Here is a 23,280-nt window from a genome sequence, read left to right as displayed (position 1 = left end):
TCAGGTATAGTTACATGTATAATAGGAAAAAAATTGAAGGAAAGAAAACCTTCCTCTTCAGGAAAATATTCATACTTTTAAATCAAGATCACAGTTAAAGTAATAATTCTTAAAGACATTTAAGAAATTCAGAACATAGTGCTGAATGTTTTAGTTTTATTTCTATTAGAATATTTAGGGTACATGTATACACATACGAACAGATAATTTGCTCATATGCTTCTCACATCTGTCTGTCAGCATATTTATTATCGTATTTTATATCTTATCTGAACATGTGACATTCACATTATGTATATATTTTAAGTATTGCACTTTGCACAATGTCCAGAGTTAAAGACATTTATCTTAAAATAATTCACATATTGTCATAAAATAAAAAACAATGTATCAAATTGTACGTGCCAATTTCTTCAGGAAAAAGTATGATTTCAATTGTAAAGAAAATATCAGTTAGAAATTTTAACTTACTGATTCGTTTGAAATCTTACTTCTCGTTGAAGTTTAGTTAGGAGTCAACTGATTACAAAAGCAACCCTGGATCATACAGAAAATGTGGCAGCTATTCTTTTTAATATATTAAGGAAATATTTCTCATCTATTGAGTATTGAACAACTAGGATTAGAAGCAAACTTTACAAAATCTTTTTTAACAACTTACAATGATTTTGTTTTCCATAATCATGTAATATACACCTTACTTAAATTAAGAAACACCACAGATTAAAAATTGAGTCACTTGTTGTTTGTACATTTGCAGCTTGCAGTGTAAAAAGGTCTGTAGATTGTGATACAATGAAAGAAGAAGAAGAGAAGAATTGTCAAGTCCATTCCACAGAGATCGAAAAAGGTTTCTATTAGAATATTTAGGGTACATTTATGCACATACGAACAGATAATTTGCTCATATGCTTCTCACAACTGTCTGTCAGCATATTTATTTTCGTATTTTATGTCTTATCTGAACATGTGACATTCACATATGTATATATTTTAAGTATTGCACTTTGCACAATGTCCAGAGTTAAAGACATTTATCTCAAAATAATTCACATTTTGTCTTAAATTAAAAAAAAATGTATAAAATTGTACGTGCCAATTTCTTCAGAAAACATATGATTTCAATTGTATAGAAAATATAAGTTAGAAATTTTAACTTACTAATTCGTTTGAAATCTAACTTCTCGTTGAAGTTTAGTTAGGAGTCAACTGATTACAAAAGCAACCCTGGATCGTACAGCTAATATGGCAGCTATTCTTTTTTATATATTTACAAAATATTTCTCATTCTTTTATTCTTGAACCCTTATCATTAAAAGCATTTCAGCAAACTTTACAAAATCTATTTCTAACAACTTACTGTGATTTTGTTTTCCATATTCATGTAATATACACCTCACTTAAATTAAGAAACACCACAGATTAAAAACGGAGCCACTCTTGTTGTTTGTACATTTCCAGCATGCAGTGTTGAAAGGTCTATAGATTGTGATACAATGAAAGAAGAAGAGAAGAATTGTCAAGTCAATTCCACGCAGAACCGAACAGGTATGATGATAAAATGAAGCATTTTGTGTTTTCTCTATCAATAATTCATGATTTGAAGAATTAAATGGTTAATGCAAATAAGAATTTCTTGTCTCTGTTACTTTGCTTACAGCATGTTTTACCGATTAGTTAATATATATTCCAATTCCTACAAATGTGAAAAAATATTAATAGCAGGTCATATGAACGAATCATACCTGACAAACCAGACACACATTTCTGGTCATGAAGAAGGGCGTGTGGAATTAGTTCATAGTGATTCAGGTATAGTTACATGTATAATAGGAAAAAAATTGAAGGAAAGAAAACCTTCCTCTTCAGGAAAATATTCATACTTTTAAATCAAGATCACAGTTAAAGTAATAATTCTTAAAGACATTTAAGAAATTCAGAACATAGTGCTGTATGTTTTAGTTTTATTTCTTTTAGAATATTTAGGGTACATGTATACTGATACGAACAGATAATTTGCTCATATGCTTCTCACAACTGTCTGTCAGCATATTTATTATCGTATTTTATATCTTATCTGAACATGTGACATTCACATATGTATATATTTTAAGTATTGCACTTTGCACAATGTCCAGAGTTAAAGACATTTATCTCAAAATAATTCTTATTTTGTCTTAAATTTTAAAAAAATGTATAAAATGTTACGTGCCAATTTCCTCAGAAAAAGTATGATTTCAATTGTAAAGAAAATATCAGTTAGAAATTTTAACTTACTGATTCGTTTGAAATCTTACTTCTCGTTGAAGTTTAGTTAGGAGTCAACTGATTACAAAAGCAACCCTGGATCATACAGAAAATGTGGCAGCTATTCTTTTTAATATATTAAGGAAATATTTCTAATCTATTGAGTATTAAACAACTAGGATTAGAAGCAAACTTTACAAAATCTTTTTTTAACAACTTACAATGATTTTGTTTTCCATAATCATGTAATATACACCTTACTTAAATTAAGAAACACCACAGATTAAAAATTGAGTCACTTGTTGTTTGTACATTTGCAGCTTGCAATGTAAAAAGATCTGTAGATTGTGATACAATGAAAGAAGAAGAAGAGAAGAATTGTCAAGTCCATTCCACAGAGATCGAAAAAGGTTTCTATTAGAATATTTAGGGTACATTTATGCACATACGAACAGATAATTTGCTCATATGCTTCTCACAACTGTCTGTCAGCATATTTATTATCGTATTTTATATCTTATCTGAACATGTGACATTCACATATGTATATATTTTAAGTATTGCACTTTGCACAATGTCCAGAGTTAAAGACATTTATCTCAAAATAATTCACATTTTGTCTTAAATTTTAAACAAATGTATAAAATGTTACGTGCCAATTTCCTCAGAAAAAGTATGATTTCAATTGTAAAGAAAATATCAGTTAGAAATTTTAACTTACTGATTCGTTTGAAATCTTACTTCTCGTTGAAGTTTAGTTAGGAGTCAACTGATTACAAAAGCAACCCTGGATCATACAGAAAATGTGGCAGCTATTCTTTTTAATATATTAAGGAAATATTTCTCATCTATTGAGTATTGAACAACTAGGATTAGAAGCAAACTTTACAAAATCTTTTTTTTAACAACTTACAATGATTTTGTTTTCCATAATCATGTAATATACACCTTACTTAAATTAAGAAACACCACAGATTAAAAATTGAGTCACTTGTTGTTTGTACATTTGCAGCTTGCAATGTAAAAAGATCTGTAGATTGTGATACAATGAAAGAAGAAGAAGAGAAGAATTGTCAAGTCCATTCCACGCAAAACCGAACAGGTATGATGATAAAATGAAGCATTTTGTGTTTTCTCTATCAATAATTCATGATTTGAAGAATTGAATGAATAAGAATTACTTCTCTCTGGTACTTTTATAAAAGCATGTTTTACTGATTAGTTGATATATATTCCAATTCCTACAAATGTGAAAAAAATATTAATAGCAGGTCATATAAACGAATCATTCCTGACAAACCATGCAAACATTTCTGGTCTTGAAGAAGGGCGTGTGGAATTAGTTCAAAGTGATTCAGGTATAGTTACTTGTATAATAGGAACAAAAGAAATACGTACGCTAAGTCCTGATTCCTGCCTACATTTAACACCTATGTAATTCAATATTTATGACAATGTGGCCATAAAATCTTCGTTGAATGAAAAGATCTATTCATTTTTTATTGATTGATAAGTTTAATACCAGTGTAAAATTGTTCATTATCCCTTATTCTAGCTCTTTAAAAAAGGGGGGTAGACGATTTTTTCTATTGAAACCGGGCTTTACACCAACACCGTATTTTAAAATATTTTCGAATGTGAATAAATGTTCCTTACTTCTTTTCTTTCGTTTTTAACATATGAATTTAAACATATACCATTGATAAAATGCTATACTTTAGTTGTTAACCACTTTGAAATTGGTGAAAAACTAAAACTTTCCCCATTTTTTGTCAGTTATCATATGCCCCCCCCTCCCCCGGTGAAACACAAAAAGCTTTGGTATGAATTTTTGTGAAATAGCAGTTTATATTACCTGTATTAAGGAATTTGTGTTTCACGGGGGTGGGGGGGGGGGTGGGGGATGGGGGGAGAGATGTTTTAAAAATATTTTCCGTTTTTCGTTGATTTCTATAGTGAAAAACGCGAGTTTTACCAAAATTAAAGGGTTATCTTTCTTTGCTTTTCCAAATAAGTAATGTTTAATGGAAACCCATGTAAATATTCTTATGAATATGGAAAAGCATCCAAATATATTAACTTTTGAAAATTGACTTGGAGGTAGGCGGGAGAACAATACTCCCGTTCGTAGTTCTTGAAGGAAAGAAAACCTTCATCTTCAGGAAAATATTTATACTTAAAAATCAAGATCGCATTTAAAGTGAAAATTCTTTAAGACATTTAACAAATTCAGAACATAGTGCTGTATGTTTTAGTTTTATTTTCTATTAGAATATTTAGGGTACATGTATGCAAATACTAACAGATAATTTGCTCATATGCTTCTCACAACTGTCTCTCAGCATATTTATGATCAAATCATATAAATTATCTTATCTGAACATGTGACATTCACATATATATATATTTCAAGTCTTGCACTTTGCACAATGGCCAGAGTTAAAGACATTTATCTTACAATAATTCACATTTTGTCATGAAATAAAAAATATATATATATATATATATCAAATTGTACGTGCCAATTTCTTCAGAAAAAGTATGATTTCAGTTGTAAAGAAAATATAAGTTAGAAATTTTAACTTACTTATTCGTTTGAAATCTAACTTCTCGTTGAACTTTAGTTAGGAGTCAACTGACTACAAAAGCAACCCTGGATCATACAGATAATGTGGCAGCTATTGTTATACCCCCTCTTGAAAAGCGGGAGTATATATAGTAATCATTAATCCGTCTGTACGTCTGTCCGTCCGTCCTTCCGTTCGTCCGTCTGTCCTTCCGTCCGTCTGTTACGCTTTGGCGTACCCATATCTTATCCGCAACTCCTCTCATACCACTGAATGGAATTTGATGAAACTTTCACAGAATCTTTATTACATATTGCCATTGTGCACCTTCTATTTTACTTTTTAATCCGTCATATATTATGGGTTTCCGGCCACAGCAATACATGGACTTTGCAATTATAACTATATGGAGGGAGGCGGGGGTATCATTTAGAGAGCTCATCGCTTGCAGTACCTCTAGGTTTTAATATATTTACGAAATATTTCTCATCTTTTGATTTTTGAACCACTATGATTAGAGGTATTTCAGGAAACTTAAAAAAAATCTATTTTTATCAACTTACAGTGATTTTCTTTTCCAAAATCATGTAATATACACCTTCCTCAAATTAAGAAACACCACAGATTAAACACTGAGTCACACTTGTTGTTTGAACATTTGCAGCTCGCAGTGTTAAAAGGTCTGTAGATTGTGATACAATGAAAGAAGCTGACAAGAATTGTCACGTCAATTCCACGGAGAACCAAAGAGGTATGATGATTTGAATCAGGCATTTTGATGTTTTTCAATCTTTTCTTATCCTGACCTACTGTTTTTATTAACATATAAAGTTTCCCATAATCGTGTTGTGTTTGTTAAAACAATGTACAATCGATCAATCCATCATAGGATGTTTAAGTATTTTTTTCAAGTAAATTGTTATATGCAAAAAAATGACTCGCCATGGATTCTATTTTCTTGTCGCATATCTGCGGTGATTTTCTTTGATCTTTCTGTGGTGATATATTCCATATCACATATGCGATAATACTTTCCACGCCCCTTCAAATATCACTGCAGGAGGCAGAAATCAAGTCATGAGAAAAAAAACTGATTTTATTTTACGTTATTAAGTTCATAACCACAGAAAAATGAACATGTATAGCTATTTCTTAGCCTTTAACTAAATTAAAATACATGTATTTAACTCGGTTGAAAGTTCCCAGCTGCAGTCGTTCAAAAGATTATTTGAAAGTTACGGTAAAATCTCCAAAACTTTTTATCGATAAACTCCTAACTATTTGTTTCTGTGATTTCATATATGTCGAGTGCCTGGCTTAAAAATAAATTGTCAAAATCTTCAAACTCAGTTAAGAACTCAAAGTCAATTCACTAAGAACGTCCGACATGTTGGAGAGCTAGCTTGAAATGAATCTTTTTTTATTATTAAATTTTTACACTCTCAATGAAATTTACGTCATCAGATATGCGACAAGTTGCTTACATCATAGATGCCTCGTACTATTGGTTATATCGTTTTCATGGGGCAAGGAAATCTCGGGCGCTCCGCGCCCTCGATTTCCACGCCCCATGAAACGATATAATCAATACTACTCGGCTTCAATGATGTAATCTATACATATCATTTTTTTATTATCGTTTCAATTGTCCTTGAGCGTCTTGAACAAAGTGATAGATTGATTGTATATTGTATACGTCCCTATCGAGAATTTTTCACTTATATGGAGACGAGACCACTTGCCGATGGAGAGCTGCAAATTGTTTCCTATACTCGGCACTCAGGACCATTGAGCAGGGATGGATCTTTTTTCCTGCAAGCACCTACTGCGACACGGGACCACGGTTTATAGTTCTCATCTGAAGGACCGGTCTCTAGTTCCCACAGTGGGATTCGAATCCTCGACGTAAGGATAGACTCCTTATTTTGCGACTATAGAGCCGCGCTGGCGACGAACAAAATGAAAGAAGACAGAGTTTTAAAAGATTAACCTCGGATATAATTTAAAAAAAAAAATAACATATTTGGTTAAAACATACTTTTTTTTTAATTTAAATTCACAGAAGAAAGTGCATTATCGGGAATGACAAATCACAATAACTTAATAATTGATTTATTTCATTTGTTTTTATATGCCGATAAAGAACTTTTTCAGTTATACAGAGATGCCACGAAATGTTATTGAAGGGCTTCGAATTTTAGTCCTGTTTTTGACACCAGGATATGTTTATTTTATTATATTCACAGCATCCAGTGTCAGAAACCGTTTTCATTTTGAGGAATTGAGGGAAACATCTGGAGACAATAATGTTGATTTCATTAGCAAAAGAACCGGTGAGACATGTAATCTATTATCAAATGTTTTTCCAAAGTTTTATCATAGTTTCTATTGTTCTTGAGCTTGCTTCTAGAACAATTTGCCGTTTGGAAAAAATTTTGAAAGACAAACTTTATATACGATTTATAGATTAAAACCTGTACTTGAAAGGAGGATAAGGAGATAACGAACAGTATTCAATATGAAAGTCCATAAAACAATTAAAAAACAGTAGCAGGGCAAACAGGGACCTCCGAAACATCAGAGGTGGGATCAGGTGCCATGGAGGAGTGAGCATCCCCTGCTGACACGTCACTACCACCTTGTGCTCCTTGTCATGATCGGGAAATAACGGAAAAATCTGTCGTCAATTCAATGTATAAATAATGGACTAACAATTAGTATGAAAAACGTCAGCGAATGGATGTAAAGAAAAATTCACATTGTCGAAAGAGATTCGAAATGAATTTTTTTTTTTTGGTTTGGTTTTTGGCGTAACGTACGTCGAAATTCCTTTACTCATATGTTACACCACACTTGCTGGTAGAGAGATGCAAAAGTTGACTATGCTTGTTATTTAGGGCTATTTCTTTATTGATTGATTGATCGTTGTTTAATATCCCTCTCGAGAATTTATCATTCTAAGGGGACTTATCAGTTGCCAGTTGAGGGCTAAAAAGAGCAAGAGCCATCTTATGCATAAAATGGCCCTGTACTTATATCAATTAATTAACTATCACCCTCTTTCCATTTTCATATATCAAAATAAAGTAGACACTTGGGGCTTTCATGTTCTGTAATGAAATTTCGTTTTGAGAATCAAAATATTTGAAAACAGGCTTTGAGAAATTGCAATGTTCTTGATATTTGAAGAAAATATGCGTATTTGACTACCTTCAGCAAAGAACTAAATTATGAGCACAGTCCACGATCCAAAAAATAAAATATGTTTTTTGATCTTCAGAAATAGGCCTTTCATAATGTATTGGCATATTTTGGATCAGAGGTTGTGCTCTATATGAAATATTGAAAAAATGCTTCAACTGTAGGTTATTTTCAAAGGAATTTACAGGATATGCAGAAAATGACGCATTTTATGACGTCATAATGCATTGACTAGATGTAAAATTACGTCACAGTTAATAGATACGTGGTCACCAACAGTCCAAGTGATAAATACTGCATTTGCAACCTAAACTGAGCGGTTTCGAAATTTTAAGAAATTTCCAGGGCCAAATAAGGCCCAAAGTGGCTCTACCTCTTACTTAAATAGGACTTATATTTTGCACTTACGGCCATTAAGCAGTGAGTGATCTTTTTCGTGCAACGACCTACTGCGACTCGTTTTTTAGAAGGGGGGGGGGGTTGTTTAGTGTTTTTTTTTTCAATATGTACTTATTTTTGAAAAAAATGTGAATGATTAACATAAACAGTAAACAAAAAGTAGCTAGCAAACACGCCTTCAATTTCCTTTTGTCTCATTTTTTTTTTTTATTTAATCTCCATTACAAGTAAAAAAATAATTAAATCTCTAACATTTTGCTACATGCGTGTTTGACTGTACGGTTTACCTTATATCAAGCTTTCCAAAATGTGTTCAGAAAAATTTTCAACAAGGGTCATATCAATCATATCAATCAAAACATCCCTGGTAAACCATGCAAAAACTTCCGGTCATTAACAAAATTTGTTGAATTAGTTAAAAGTGATACCTGTGTGTTTATGAATAGAAAGCTGTTTTAGAAAGGAACATATGCATATCCGACAAATATTTCCATATTTAAAATCAAAATCATAGTTAAAGTAATGATACGTTAAAGCATGAAGTATGTTAAGATATAATGAGTCATAGCATACTCCTCTATATTTAGTTTTAACATTAAAGTAAGGGATTATTGCTTAATTTTAATAGTGATGCTGCTTTTTTTTGAAAACGAGAAATTGACTTTAAAAGAACGTAAAATACTTTTTGTTAAGGTCATACATATTCTAACATGAGCCCATTTCCTGGAAACTTTAAGTTATAAAAGTATGCGAATACGATGCAAATGAGCAACACTTTTAATTTGAACTAGAGTACGCTCTTGCGATACTAAAATTTGTTAAAGATTTCCATGCTGCCCTAATGTAGATTTTCAAAAGAATTCCAATAATTTCCTCACATAACTCGAAAAGTGTGTCTTGAAGTTTTGGAATATTTTGGAATTTGAAAAAGAATTGGACTTAGACATTTTTTTTGCTTGGAAAGTAGTGGAATTTTTGGAAAAAATTACAAAATGAGAAACTTTGCCATTTTCTGCGCTGATAAACTGTAGAAAATTGCTTAGATTTGTTTAACTGTCGACTTATAATACAATAATATCGGGATCGAAGTCGGGCTCGATGAACAATTAACATTAACAACATACCGAAATTCAAAAATATCGAATGCCCACTCTCTACCATCGGCTCATACATTCACCTCTGGCGTGGCTCGCGTATATCACAGTGATAAACACAAGAAATAGTGCGTTTGTTTTAATTAATTATAATTTAATTTCTATGTTTATATCTGACTTTTGAGATAAATATTTACTAAATTAATCCAGAACTATTAATTCATTTTAAAACAATCCTGCAAATATCACGTTTTATACGTTATGTCAAAAATCTTGACACGAGCCCATCGCAGAGGTGTCTGAGAGAGGAACGAACGACAGCTCTGCATTGGAGATTTTCGAATGCCATGTTGATGTTGTACAGAAGGAAAGTTGGAATGATATTGTCAAGAACAGGGGATCATGATTAGCTTGGAATGGAAAAAAAATGAAGACATTTTAAAGACCGGTAGGTACAATATTGTACAGTATTGTAATTGTCCTTGAATGAAGAATACTTTAAATACTTTTGCTACTTTTGATTTATCCGGACACCATGATACATAAAAATTAAATTTAAATGCCCGACGGTGCTATCGTAAGGGCAAGCACTATTTCTGTATTAATTATTTAACAAATCTAAACATATCATTAAGGTCAAGGATTTTGACCCGAATTTCCTTGTCTGAAATCAAACTGATGCAAAGAATTTTACCTGTTCCTGCCTTTGTTTAAGATAACATTTACAGAGTATGATGTAATTGTAATTAATAAAATATTATGTAAATGCATGTTCGTGACAATTTTCAGCTCTTATCTTGCATGTTTTGATTGTTTTAATAATTGCTGCATTGCCTGAGATGATTTTCACAGCCCTGGCGTTCGATAAAAGTGGAAATACATGTAGATGCTTAATCAATCAGTCACTAGGCTTGTGAATATTGTGAGAACCAGCTTAAATTATCATTTAAAACAAATAAAATAACTTTGATTTTATAAATCCATGTATTTTAGCATAAGATTAAAAAAATATTGCAAATTTAAACAACATTTAAAGGTTTATATTCTTAACATGCTTCATTTCCATATCCTAATTATTTATAACAATTAATTCTGAAAGGTAATCTAAACATGCTAACTGCACGGGTATGTATAATTATTTTAGATAAAATAGCTATCATCTTCTAAGAAGTATACATGGTTTTTACAGGAATCCGGATGCGCACAAGATTTAGGACAAGAGCTGTATTTAAAAAAAGCGGTAAGATTTCTTCATTATTTTCTTAATCATTTAAATCACATGAATTGAAATTATATTTTTTTAATGTTAGTCAGGCATTAAGCTTCAGCTATAGCCTTTTCATTTTAGCTCACCTGCTTTTTTTATCAGTGTCACAGTTTGGTGTTTGTCTGTTCCTATAAACTTTTCACATTTTGACATTAATCATGTTTATCAGAATTAATCTAAATTTGAACAAAAAATTTCAAGATAGTGAATTCATATTCTACAGTAAACTGATCTGCCAGGTAGAAAGAACCAATTGTTTTGTAGAGCTTTAGTATATTATTTGTCATATATCTATATGGATATTAATAATGATACATCTTAATGGTCTTCTCCTCTTTCAGAAATTGTGCAAGGAAAGTTTGAAGTGTCTGTTGGAATGATCAACAACAAACTTGCAGAGACTAATATTGAATCCGTTTGTGACGCCAAAAATATGTCAACCCTCTATTGCAAATTTCATGTGATTTCTGTGAGGAAGTGATTCTAGCAACATGTCAGAAGTTTTGGATCTTCCACAATTGGGATCATTGGCACGTACATGGGAGGAAAATAGCAACTGTTGATTTAATGGGATCCTTGTATCAATGTAGTTGTGTAGTACATATAATTTTGCATTTTATACATGTGTTTGTCACTCTACTCACTAACTTTGTACAGTAAATTTACATGGGCCACTAAAAATTTATTGTAAATGTATATCCTGTTGAGGTTTCAATGACCTCTCCTAATCCTTGGCCAATGTCATTTAATGAATCTAACCTCTTATTTAAAAAAAAATGCAGACTTTAGTTTACTACATACATGTATGTCATAACTTGATAACTTATTTAACTAAGGCGATCCTCCAGTAATCATATTTTTTCTTGGATACATTTTTGTTAATAACTTTTGTTGTAAAATACTTTGAAGTTTCAGTGAGAATACATGCATTTTAAAAAAAGTGTGCTTATATTGTACATCTGAGAGGTATATGCTATTATATTTGTCTCAAAAAACTTTGTAGAAGAAACAGTGATTTTTTTTTGGCAAAAATATATTTAATCTATGAAAAATTGTGATATCATCACGTTTTTTGTAATTATTTGGTACTAATACAGTTTTCATTGTATTTTCCTGGAATTCTACGGATTTCCATGGAATTCCTTACATTTACAAATAATTTGGAATTCCACGGATTTCCTCCGCATATTTCTTTCTGGCATTGTTCCTTTCTTTTCCTGGCTAGATTTTAAATTCCATACCATTTCAGAAAAAGGTCCGTCCCAATACTCTGAAGAATTCCGTGTTTTTTGCGGAACAAAAATAACGTGGAATTCCATGGGATTTGTTTTGGAATTCCGTGGATCTTGCAGAAAATCTATATTAGGGTGTACAAATTTTATGCATTTCTCACGTGAGTGCCCAATCTGGTGACCAACTTAAAATAAAATTCAGAAATTTGTATTTTGTGTTCTTTCATTAAGTATTAAATTTATGATATACATGTAATATTACAGCTTTTTTTTAAATTGAAAAACGGTATTTACACGTCTATATTCCGTGAGTTTCTCCATTGTAACTCTTAACCGATATGCGATTGTTCTAACTTTCTCAAACAAACTAAATTCTTATTAAAGGATAAAAGTGTAGTTAAAAATATTGGAGAATTTTTGCAGAAGATTGCAATTTTTATCAAACTCTGCATTTCAAGAAAAAAAAATCAGTATTTCCGATGAAGGCTTATTGCAGTATACAGTAATAATACTGTTTCTTTTTTTCTTAATTTTTTTAAAGAATATGTCAATAGATAGAATGTACCTGAGAAAACAATGTCAACCAAAGAATGGGTGGACTTAACGCCCTATTTTGGATCTTTTTGCGACTCCTCTACCAAGCTGTAAATGAAGTTAATCCAAAATATATTACGAGCAATGGAAAGACTACATATACTTGGTTATATAAGATGGAACATTTATGTAAAAACAATGCCCTGTTGTCATGCACCAAAATTGAAGCAGCGATACATAAGTTTTGTTTTCCGGAATTCGACATGTGCCCGGAGTGGTTTTTATGTCACACAATCAATATTTATAGGAGGCGGGGCTATCGATCGGCATCATTGTTGACATCTCTCTCTCTCTCTCTATCCCTCTCTCTCTCCAAAAATTCGAATACGTTTTGAGCATATTACAGCGATGTCAATATGAAATTATTTTAAAAATGTGATGACACACAAAATTAAAACAATATTTAATTTGCCAAATTCTGAAAACGGCAACAAAACACGCTCAAAGACATGATTTAGATCGAGGTCATGTTGAAGAATACAATGTAACTGTTTTCATGAGTACACTCGCAGGTGGACATCACGTGATGACTTGTAATATTTAACAGGTCAATCGAAGACACAACAATGGAAGCTAGAAGTTTGTTCGGAACATGTTTTTCGTTAAATTAAGTAGCAGCACACGTTTGTCGGCTCTTCTCCTTTTAATATAACATTATTTTGTTCAATATACAACTACAGTTTTCTTAAGAACAGCCGACAAACATGTGCTGACTATGTATTCAGACGATGAAAAATGTGTGACCCTTATTATCTATTGATATTCAAGAAATCTTCAGGTACCATCCTTCGATATTTATTAAGTTTACCCTGAAAATAGCGCTTTAAATTCACATCCGTACCATGAATACACGGTTAAGATATCGTGGGTATATATTATGGAAAAAAATAAACATTTTATGAAACTTAAATTTACGGCATTTTTTCTGGCCAGTTATGTCCACCCATCCTTAACCATTTTACTTTGCAATATTTAATATACAAAGAGAATTTACAACTATATAAGCAAAAATGAAATAATACCTACAGCGTTTTCAAGTAGAATTAAGACTTTTCTCACTTTTGAGTGATAGATATATGTATGAAAGATGTTTTTTAAAAGTTTGTTTCAAGTTTACTTCTGATTCTTCTGTGCAGTGGCTACAATACGTGTTTGTGTTAAGTACCCTTAAGGTGAAACACATGTTTTACTGTTGAGTTAGAAGTAAATGTAGATGTATGTATCCAATATACAGAAACCGTTTTGATCTTGATGAAATGAGTGGAAAATCCGCGGATAGCAATGTCGATTTTATTGAGAAAAAAACTGGTAAGATACGGGTTCTACTTGCAATGCTTTGTTATTTTTTTTTAAATTGTTCTGGTGCTTCTTAACGAATTTACAGAGGGAAAATTAGTGACGGACTCACTTCATATAGAATTCACATTTTCACATTTTACATTCACATTTTATTGATTTTTTTTAAAGTAACTCTATCCGTGAATATATACACAAAAGACTAAAAAGACGACAGAGGTAAAAAACATTTCATGTATTTTTTTTTTACTCTTGATCAGAAATTTACAAGTCTTTTACAAGTTTGTTTTAAATATCAATTATAGGGGATATTTTTCAATAAAGAAATTCACAAAAAAGATCATTGTTAATTTTCTACAGCAGATGTCACACAAGTTCATTATAAATTGTCGTTATAATCAAAATTAATCTGAACTGCATTGAGCCCATAATTTACAATGTTTGTTTAATAATTTAAATGGAGAGGTAGGCCTAACTGGAAACATTTTTACAAATAAGATTTTTTTGTCTCTGACTTTTGCTTAAACACGTGTTTATACGAAAGCCCAATAGTACAAACCAAAAATAAATTTTAAAAAAATTGAATAAAGAAAAAAAGAGAAATTATTAAATAAAGAAAGAGAAATTATTAAATAATGGGGAAAATGAAAACAAACTAATATATACATGTAAACGTCAAGTTACAAACGTATAGAAAAAATGTGCACACAGCCTAATAAACGATTCATAAACTCTTCAATTTTGTTTACGGGGAAGTGCTGTGCTGGATCCCCACTTCATCACTGTTGGGGCCTGTAAGCCTGGACATAGAGAGGATGGTTGTTTCTGCTTGCATAACATTAATGACATTCTAATTGAGCTCATAAACCGCTAGACATCAATATCAAGAGCTAACGAATTCCTCCGAACTTAACCTAGCGTCCTATCTGTGTCCCCATAAATCTTAGGTTGTTGAAATTATAAAGAAAAACAATGATTTCATTACTTGTGGGATTTGTTATATGCAAGTGTGTGCATTATTTGTTCACAAATATCACTGAATTATAAATAAAGATTGAGAGTTTGATTTTTGTAATATGTGAGAACGACTACTAGTATTTTTTTTAGTTATTACATTACTTTTCAATATGCTTTGATAAAATAACCATGAAATACGTCTTTATGCTTTATTTTTAATATATTAAGCAATTGCAATCAATAAAAAATCTACATATTGTAACCACTTTGACATGTTTAATTTTTGCACTTGTTTTCTTTAAACATATTTTTATTATGTCAAACAAACACGCAAAGTCCGACCGGTAACGCATTTGAAGCATTTTCTAATGCATGTACTATTCGATAATTGAATAATGATCAAAAGCTGACTGACGTTTTTTCATACTGATTGCAAGTCTATTATTTATACACTGAATTGACGACGGATTTTTCCGTTTATTTCTGAACATGAAAGGGACACACAGCGGGTGTGACCGGTCAACAGGTGTTGCTCACTCCTTTATGTCACCGGTTCCCACCTCTCATGTTAGGGAGGTCCGTGTTGGCTCTGCTCCTATTTATGTTCCCCAAACGAAGTTGGGGAACATATTGTTTTTACTCTGTTTCTTATTATTATTATTATCATTATTATTATTATTATTTTTCTTCTTCCTGGGAAAATTTTGTCCACGAGTGATCTTGTAAACTACACATCCGACTAAGGTAAAATGTTTTTAGGGTCAGTAGACATGTTATGTAGATTTGCCGAACGAAGGTCATTTTGCGCGCACGTGCTTGCAAGAGCGCGCACGTGCAACACGAAAAATGACCAATATAATGGATATTGCTCTAACTTTTCTTTTTCGTGATGAATTTTTTTGAAACTCATAATGTAAGGATACATTAGTAGTATAGACAAGATGGCATGGTCAAAATAGCAAGATCTCACGCGCATGCACGTGTGCTTCGCTCTGATTGGCTGAAACTAAAGTCTTAATATCTTTCTTGTTTCTTGTCATAATCTTTTGAAATTTTCAACATAGTCCTACATCTTTATCTACAGCATGATATATACAAATTTTCATGAAAGCATGCGCATGCGCGCGTGCTGCAATCTGATTGGCTGAAACTTTAAATGGCTATATCTACTTTGTTTTTTGACGAAATGCTTTGTAATTTACATGTAAAACATAGTCATACATTGGGATATCCTAAAATATGATATAGAAAAAAAATAATGAAATCACGCGCATGCACGTGTGCTGCAATCTGATTGGCTGAAACTTTATATGACTATATCTCCTTTGTTTTTTGACGAAATGTTTCAAATTTTAAATATAGTCATTCATTTAGATATCTTTCAATACGATTAAGATAAAAATTTATAAAATCACACGCATGCATGTGTGTTGTAATCTGATTGGCTGAAACTTCAAATGGCTATAACTCCCTTGTTTTTCAACCAAACAGGATTGGATTTAGAACATAGATAAATATAAGGGACTCCTACAAGAAGGTGTAGTCATTATGCACGTGCTTGCGCGTGCGTGCACGTGAAATGAGTAAAATTAAAAATACACTCGAATGAGTGTATTTTTTAATACTTTTGGATTAAATGCTTTGTATTAAGTATATTAAAATTTGAGATAGTGTAGACAAGATAATATGGTCGTTATGCACATGAACATGCGTGCAATGCCTATTTTTAAATATATTTTGTATTTTTCTGGGGAGACCTTGATTAAGTCTAAATTCCATAAAGTATTTCTTATCTAATAGAGATTACAGGGAATATGGCACCAAAAGGGAGTTGGGGAGCGTTTGGGGAACATCTGTAACGGTCCCCGTTACAATTAGCACTAGTTTGTATTGTTTTATGGACTTTGAGATTGAACACTGTTCGTTATCTCCATGTCCTTCCTTGAATAATGATATAAAGCCGTGGGAATTTCCTAAATTTTACATATTCAACAATACATGTTGTAACAACGGAATCTTAACATCATGTATATCTTACATATATATATATATATATATATATATATATATATATATGTCAATTTATTAGAATAATCTCTTAATGTTTCTTGCCAATATTCATTATTTGCTGCTAATAAGACTTTCCGAGCAGAGGGTTTAAGACATCTTATTTTTACCAATTGTTTACGGCAACATCTCATCAAAGTACTATAAATAATCAGACTGGTCAAAGTTCACATTAGTCATGTTAATGTAAGTAAAAAAGTCAAAGCAAAGAATCTGGATGGATTAGGCGAGTCATATGCCTACGCAAGGGCAAGTAAAATATCGATTAAATAAAATCTTGCAAATTACACTTTTTGTTAAATTTGGGAGTTATTTATAACCATATGTATACAGTAAAGATAAAACTTGAATCAAATGACTTACAAATTGATTGTAATTAACCCGCCAAAATGGTTATACGCTTTAGTGACCGTAAAAATGATAGAAATGGAATGTTAAAACTATGTTTTTTATATAGAGTGGGTGTTTGTACCATTTTTTTGTAAACAAATATTCAAAGGGTATGAAAGAATGTATCTCTCACCATTTTCAAAAAAATGGTACGAAGACCCACTCTATATAAAAAAGTTAGTTTACCTACTTAAATTTCGCAACATATTCTCAAAAATTCTACGTCCAGTTGTGCGTTTGCTATACATATAGAACTGTTTGCTGTTTAAAGGGAAATGTATGTGCGACTTCGTGGCTCAGTAGTCATAGCGGCGGAGTTGAAGCACCCAGTTACCTGTCGCGAATGTTCGAATCACGATTTTTTAAAGTTCAGGTTAAAATTAGATAAACATATTTTTTCACAAAAAACAAAATGAATAGATAAGATGATGAATTTATTTAAGGTCAATTAATGTTTTTCCTATAATAAACATGTTTTCATGCTACATGTGTATATAACATTTTAAATGCATTTAGTTCAAGACTATATTACACGATTAAAATGCAAACAAATTCAATCATGGGTAGCCAGCGCGATATGACTGTTCTGTATCCAAAAACAGTTAAAAGGAAAGGTAAAGCGTACTATCTCCCAAACCCTGAAGACATAATTATTTGATAGAACAATCAACACGCAATATGAAAAGCATCACGTTAAAAATACTGTAAACGTATAGATATTGTCATTTGGACAGTGCTGTACAAAGTTTAAATGTTTCGGTAAATAGTACAACTATGAAATTTCCGAAATGCTTACAGAGCGACAAAATCCGTGAGGGCATTTGACTCGGCTCACACCCCTAGGTTCTTACTATGAAATAATGCTTCAAAAATATCAGATGCAAAACTTTATGTTTCTTTAAATTGTGAAAAATTGAGATATTTCTATTACAAGTCGTTTAATTGTTTCAGAAACAGATGCGAGATTGTTCATTAACATTGAATTATTTTGTTTCACAAAAAATATTTCCAAGGGCGATAATAGGAAGATAACTCTTGCTGATTGATACTCATTATTTTACAAGCACTAATAATAATTTGATATTCTGATTTAAAAAGCAACGCTTCATTGTGATTTTAATCAGAATTCGATAGGAAAGACATTTAACGTTATTTTCATGTATCCCTCCTACTTTAGATTTTAGTGTGAGATAAAAAAAAAATATTGATATTTCTATCTACCTTCAAATCATGATTAGACATAATATTCTTTTCTGAAAAGTTAGGAACGCTTAATGCTTCAAACTATTTTCCAGTTTGAATCTATTGTTATTGATAAAAATCAATACTTTGGACAAAAAAAAAATGGTGAGATTGACCCATTGTTGTTTTGCATAATTTATTTAATCATTTTTACAAAAAAGAAATGACTTTTTCCCGGGAAATTGTTACACTGTTCACTATTTCATTAAGGCAATCTATTTATTTGTAGACGTCACGAGGTGACGTCATAGCAGACTTGAATTTTTCTTTTAATTTAAGACACAAATGCAAAGTATGAAAATACTAAATATGATATCTATGGCTTATCCGATTTATCAATTTTACATTTTATGAAAAAGTCTAAATTAGCCGGAAAATGATATTAGTACTGCTTTAGCATGCATGTGTACATGTAACAATAAAGAAATAGCCACTGCGCTCCTCAACTCCCTTTTGGGACTTGATTTCTTTTCAAGATTCATACAATTAAGCAAGCTGTGTAAGTTTTAGAATTTTACTACATGTACGTTTTCTCCAAACTACACCAAAATATTCACAAATTTAAGCAAGCATGTGCATGCACATGAATGCCTATGCATGGGGTCTTTGTTTTCTTGTCTAAAACAATTGTGTATTTTGATAAATCTTGTATTCCGTCTCTTTAGTTTTAAGTGCTGTTTAATCATATACTTGTATCTTCTATCTAGAAGAGTCGCCTGCGTGGCAGAGTGGCTAAAGCTTCTGCGCTCTGAGTCGCTAAGTACATGTAAGGAGTCAATCCTTACGTCGCGGGTTCGAATCCCTCTGTGGGACGCGGATAACAGTCATTCGGTTGAGACTGTATAAACCGTGGTCCTGTGTCGAAGTAGGTGCAATAATTGCACGAAAAAAGGTCCTCCCTTGCTGAATGGCCCCGAATGCAAAGTTTAGGCCAAAATTTGCAACATTCCACCGGCAAGTGGTGGCGTCTTCATAAATGAGTGAAAAATCTGAAAACTCCCCGAAAGACACGCTAAATAATACACAATCAATCACTATATGTAGAAAACATTGGTAACTAGTAATAAATTATTGAATCACTTCTTTTATTACAAAATTGTACTAACAAAAAAGTTTAACAGCTGCCACAGATAAATGTATTTATTTAAGTGAAAAGTTTTTATGAGGTAATATTAGATTGGCTTTCTCTCTATGCTCTTTCTCTTCTGATTTAAAAACTATCAAGATGTTTTCTGCTTTGCAGATTCTCCGGACGAATACCATACCCATGGTGAGTATTTGAGATTGTCTTAAGGATCACTGTCTAGTTAATATTATAATAGTATACCAGGGTATCACCGATATCGGGAAACATGGGATAATTTGCATAACAGTCATATATAACGCAAGGAGTATACCCCGGTGTTTCCGTATAGAACAGAGTTATAGCGAATGTCGGCGTTTGCCTGTTTTCGAGTCGTGTTCAATTTTAAACATACTGCAAATCAAATATTAGGATGTTTCCAAAATACATTTAAATATATTTACTGTGAAAATACAAACGCATATGTCATTATAATACTATATAATACAGTATCTCATTCATATTTGCTGTTATATATTACATGTTTATCTACAAATGCTTTTTTAAAATTACTTTAATTTGTTAACGTTTTATGCATAAATTGATATTTTTTCTTACAGCACAATGTGCATCAGTACGTAAAAAACTTCCTGCTTATGGGACAACCCACCTTAATCGTATGTTTATTTAAATTTAATTTAATGTCAAATCTCTTTAAGGTATAATTGTTTATTATGATGATAAACATGTACGTTATTAAAAATTTTGTTAAGAATTCTTAAACTGAAATTCCATGTATGCAAAATAAAACATGGAAAAAAAAAGTTTCTATCAGACTGAATATTTCTCGAACAGGACGTAATTAAGAAAACATATAATCAATAATAAAAAGACAAAAACAATAAATTGATTGATGATAATGCTTATATTTTTACTATTAGCTCAACTGAGCCAACAGCTCAAGTGAGATTTTTGATCAAAATTATTCGTTCTCTCTCAATGTCCCTATCGCCTTTGTTGGCATTGTCGTCAACTTTTCACATCTTCAACTTTTTTTCAAACATGGCATAGAGTATCTACGGTAAAAATATTAAATTCGCTTCAAATATAGGCTCACGCTTTCTTTCAAGGGAAGAAAATCACAAATAAGTAAAACAAATCGATGGCTTTTTAAAAAATAATCTTCTCAAGAAACCAATAGATCAGGAAAAATAAACTCATCTGGAAGCATCCTCTGCTAGTGTAAATTTTATGATTTTTTTTTTAAATCATGACCTTTAAGGATAGAGCTTGGCCACAATGGACAATTAAAGTTTTTACACAGGAATTTATCTGAGGCAAACTCTTTTTTAAAAATCTTCTCAAGAACAGAACCGTGATTAGTTGTATTTAGAACAACAAAGCTTTTTGTTATATTAATATGGAAGAATCATCAGGAAGTTTAATGTTCATATCCCCCACACAACCTTTTCAATACTGAACTGATTAGTGCTTTTGCCCAGCAAATGTGCTCAGGTGAGGGATTTGGCTCATTGTCCTCTTGTAATAATAACTTTTATTATTATCAATTCAACGAAGAAACTGCCAGTAAATTCAAAGAGACTGATCAACAAGAGAAGTCTCGTGATCATGAAGGTAATCCATAATCTTTCAAAAACTAGCTTCTAGCTTGATAACCTCATGTGTGGAAAAAAAATCTTTTAAGTGTTTCCAAATTCCTTGCATGATTAATGATCATCAATATCAAAATGAACTTAAAGCAGTTCAGTTTTATGGCTTACATTCTATAGTGAATATTCCTTTTCTTTTTTTTTTAAGAAAGCGGAAGTCATCATGATCAAGAGGAATTGATACCAGGTAATTTCCAAACAATGGATGCTTTTTATTTGTTTGAAGTTATTTAAAATAAAGATGTTGTTGAGTCTTTAAAAAAAAATCACAGTTCCGGGAATTTTTCAGCATTTTTAGAAGAAAAAAATATTTAGATAATAAAACAAGATTAATCTTTGTTTTCTTAATTGGTGGAAAATTTGTATAGTACATTTATAGGAAAAGTCTTCAAGATATATGATTGTTTGTTTAAAGTTTTTTATGGGGGGGGGATGTATCTTTTATGCAGGTATTATTATTACTATTAAGTCCTTTAAAAACTTAAACATCAGATGCTCTCAATACTAATATCCTTATAATTTTACAAAACTCATCATATACGTTGATTGTGTGCATTACATGTCTGTGTATACTGATAGCTTAACAAAAACCACGTAATTTAATAGAAATGAACTGAAAACAAAAAATTATTGTTGATATTTTGATTTATGTCAAATCGTAGATAAATTTTTAGCGAATGTTTCTAACAAATTTCCTCAATTGAAATCAAATATCTTTCTTGTTAGTGCTAGAATTGGACACCTTTGTTTGTAAAGACTTTTGATTCATTTACGTTTTCCTAGAAAATATATCCCTTTGTTATGCAGTTGTAGACCTGTATATGTCGATTTAATTTGTTTTAACAGCATTAATTACTATAATGATAAAGTTGTAAAAATGAGAACTCAGGCATCAAAGTACATTTTAAGTGCACCATTTGTCTTTTTTAAATACATTTATTGATAGGTTTTTCATAGACACATACTTGTAATACATTCAATGAAAAAATATAATCTGAACACAAATTTACTATGGTACACTGAAATTACCAAGGGAATTTAGAACTCTGGAATGAGTTACAACAATCGGTTTATAATTATTTACCTATTTATCTGTTTACATCGGCATCAAACAAGATTGAAATGATAAAGAATAAAGCAACTGCAAGTAAATACTTAACACAAAATCGTCATATTTTGTATAAATGAAAACAAAATTGACAATTATATATCTTTTTCCTAACATCTCTTTTTACTACTTCTACTTTTACCATCACTTTTTTCATTAGTAATATTTCTCTTACTATTATTGTTGCCGCTGCTATTTTTTGCTGATATTGTTTTTATTTTAAGCAGCAGAATCATGTTTCAAGATTATAATGTAAATATATGAATATGTTTATCTACCAATAGAACAAAAGCATCCAAAAGTATTTTTAACTATCAAATTTCTTGTTGGTTTGATGCATGAAAAGTTCATATCATAATGATGTAATAATTATTTTTTTTGTAGAATCTACTCTCAAGAAAATGTTTTATAATTAGAAGTAATTTTCTGCACTAATTTTCTCCTATTGTAATTTTTTTTTCTTTTGAACGAGACTTAATGTTACGAATATCCCGATAACATAGAAGGTAACCTATTAACTATTATAGTAAATACCCTTTTTGCATGAAGGGGTACAGTATATTCAACAAACAAGTTAAGGGTTATGAAAACCTTCATTTATGATTTCTACATCAAAAAAGTTTTTATTAAATCAAAATAAATTACATAATATCATCTGTTATGTTGTTACACATTTGATAAAAAAACTGGTGGTTAATGTTCACTTGGACAGAAAAACAAGATTATCTATTAAGGATACCCTCCTATCCATATACAGTAATTGCATAATTTTATTCAAAACTGTCAATTATCTAACAACCCTCAATATTTGGTGTGGTCTACCCTAGCCTTGCCTGAATAACAACCCTGAATCGCCTGGGGAAACTTTGAATGAGTGAACGCATGG

The 23,280-nt window shown here is 31.2% G+C and overlaps 1 protein-coding gene across 1 annotated transcript in view; it reads left to right on the top strand.

Annotated features, from left to right (window-relative positions):
* The first annotated feature begins 2,602 nt into the window (after positions 1–2,602).
* Positions 2,603–23,280, top strand: part of LOC134250946 (chaperone protein HscA homolog) — a 39,710-nt gene continuing 19,032 nt past the window's right edge. The window contains exons 1-9 of the mRNA XM_062733307.1: positions 2,603–2,657; positions 3,260–3,349; positions 3,516–3,605; positions 5,479–5,565; positions 7,061–7,147; positions 19,797–19,823; positions 20,237–20,293; positions 21,195–21,251; positions 21,435–21,473. Coding sequence (XP_062589291.1) covers positions 2,603–2,657; positions 3,260–3,349; positions 3,516–3,605; positions 5,479–5,565; positions 7,061–7,147; positions 19,797–19,823; positions 20,237–20,293; positions 21,195–21,251; positions 21,435–21,473 — 589 coding nt within the window. The remainder of the gene's footprint in view (positions 2,658–3,259; positions 3,350–3,515; positions 3,606–5,478; positions 5,566–7,060; positions 7,148–19,796; positions 19,824–20,236; positions 20,294–21,194; positions 21,252–21,434; positions 21,474–23,280) is intronic.

The sequence above is a fragment of the Saccostrea cucullata genome, unplaced genomic scaffold, assembly GCF_032062105.1.
Source record: "Saccostrea cucullata isolate Sc308-1 unplaced genomic scaffold, CSIRO_AGI_Scuc_v1 ctg1635, whole genome shotgun sequence".
Classification (NCBI taxonomy): Eukaryota; Metazoa; Mollusca; class Bivalvia; order Ostreida; family Ostreidae; genus Saccostrea; species Saccostrea cuccullata.
Note: the sequence above shows the minus strand (reverse complement) of the source record. Positions and strands in the feature narration are given on the sequence as shown.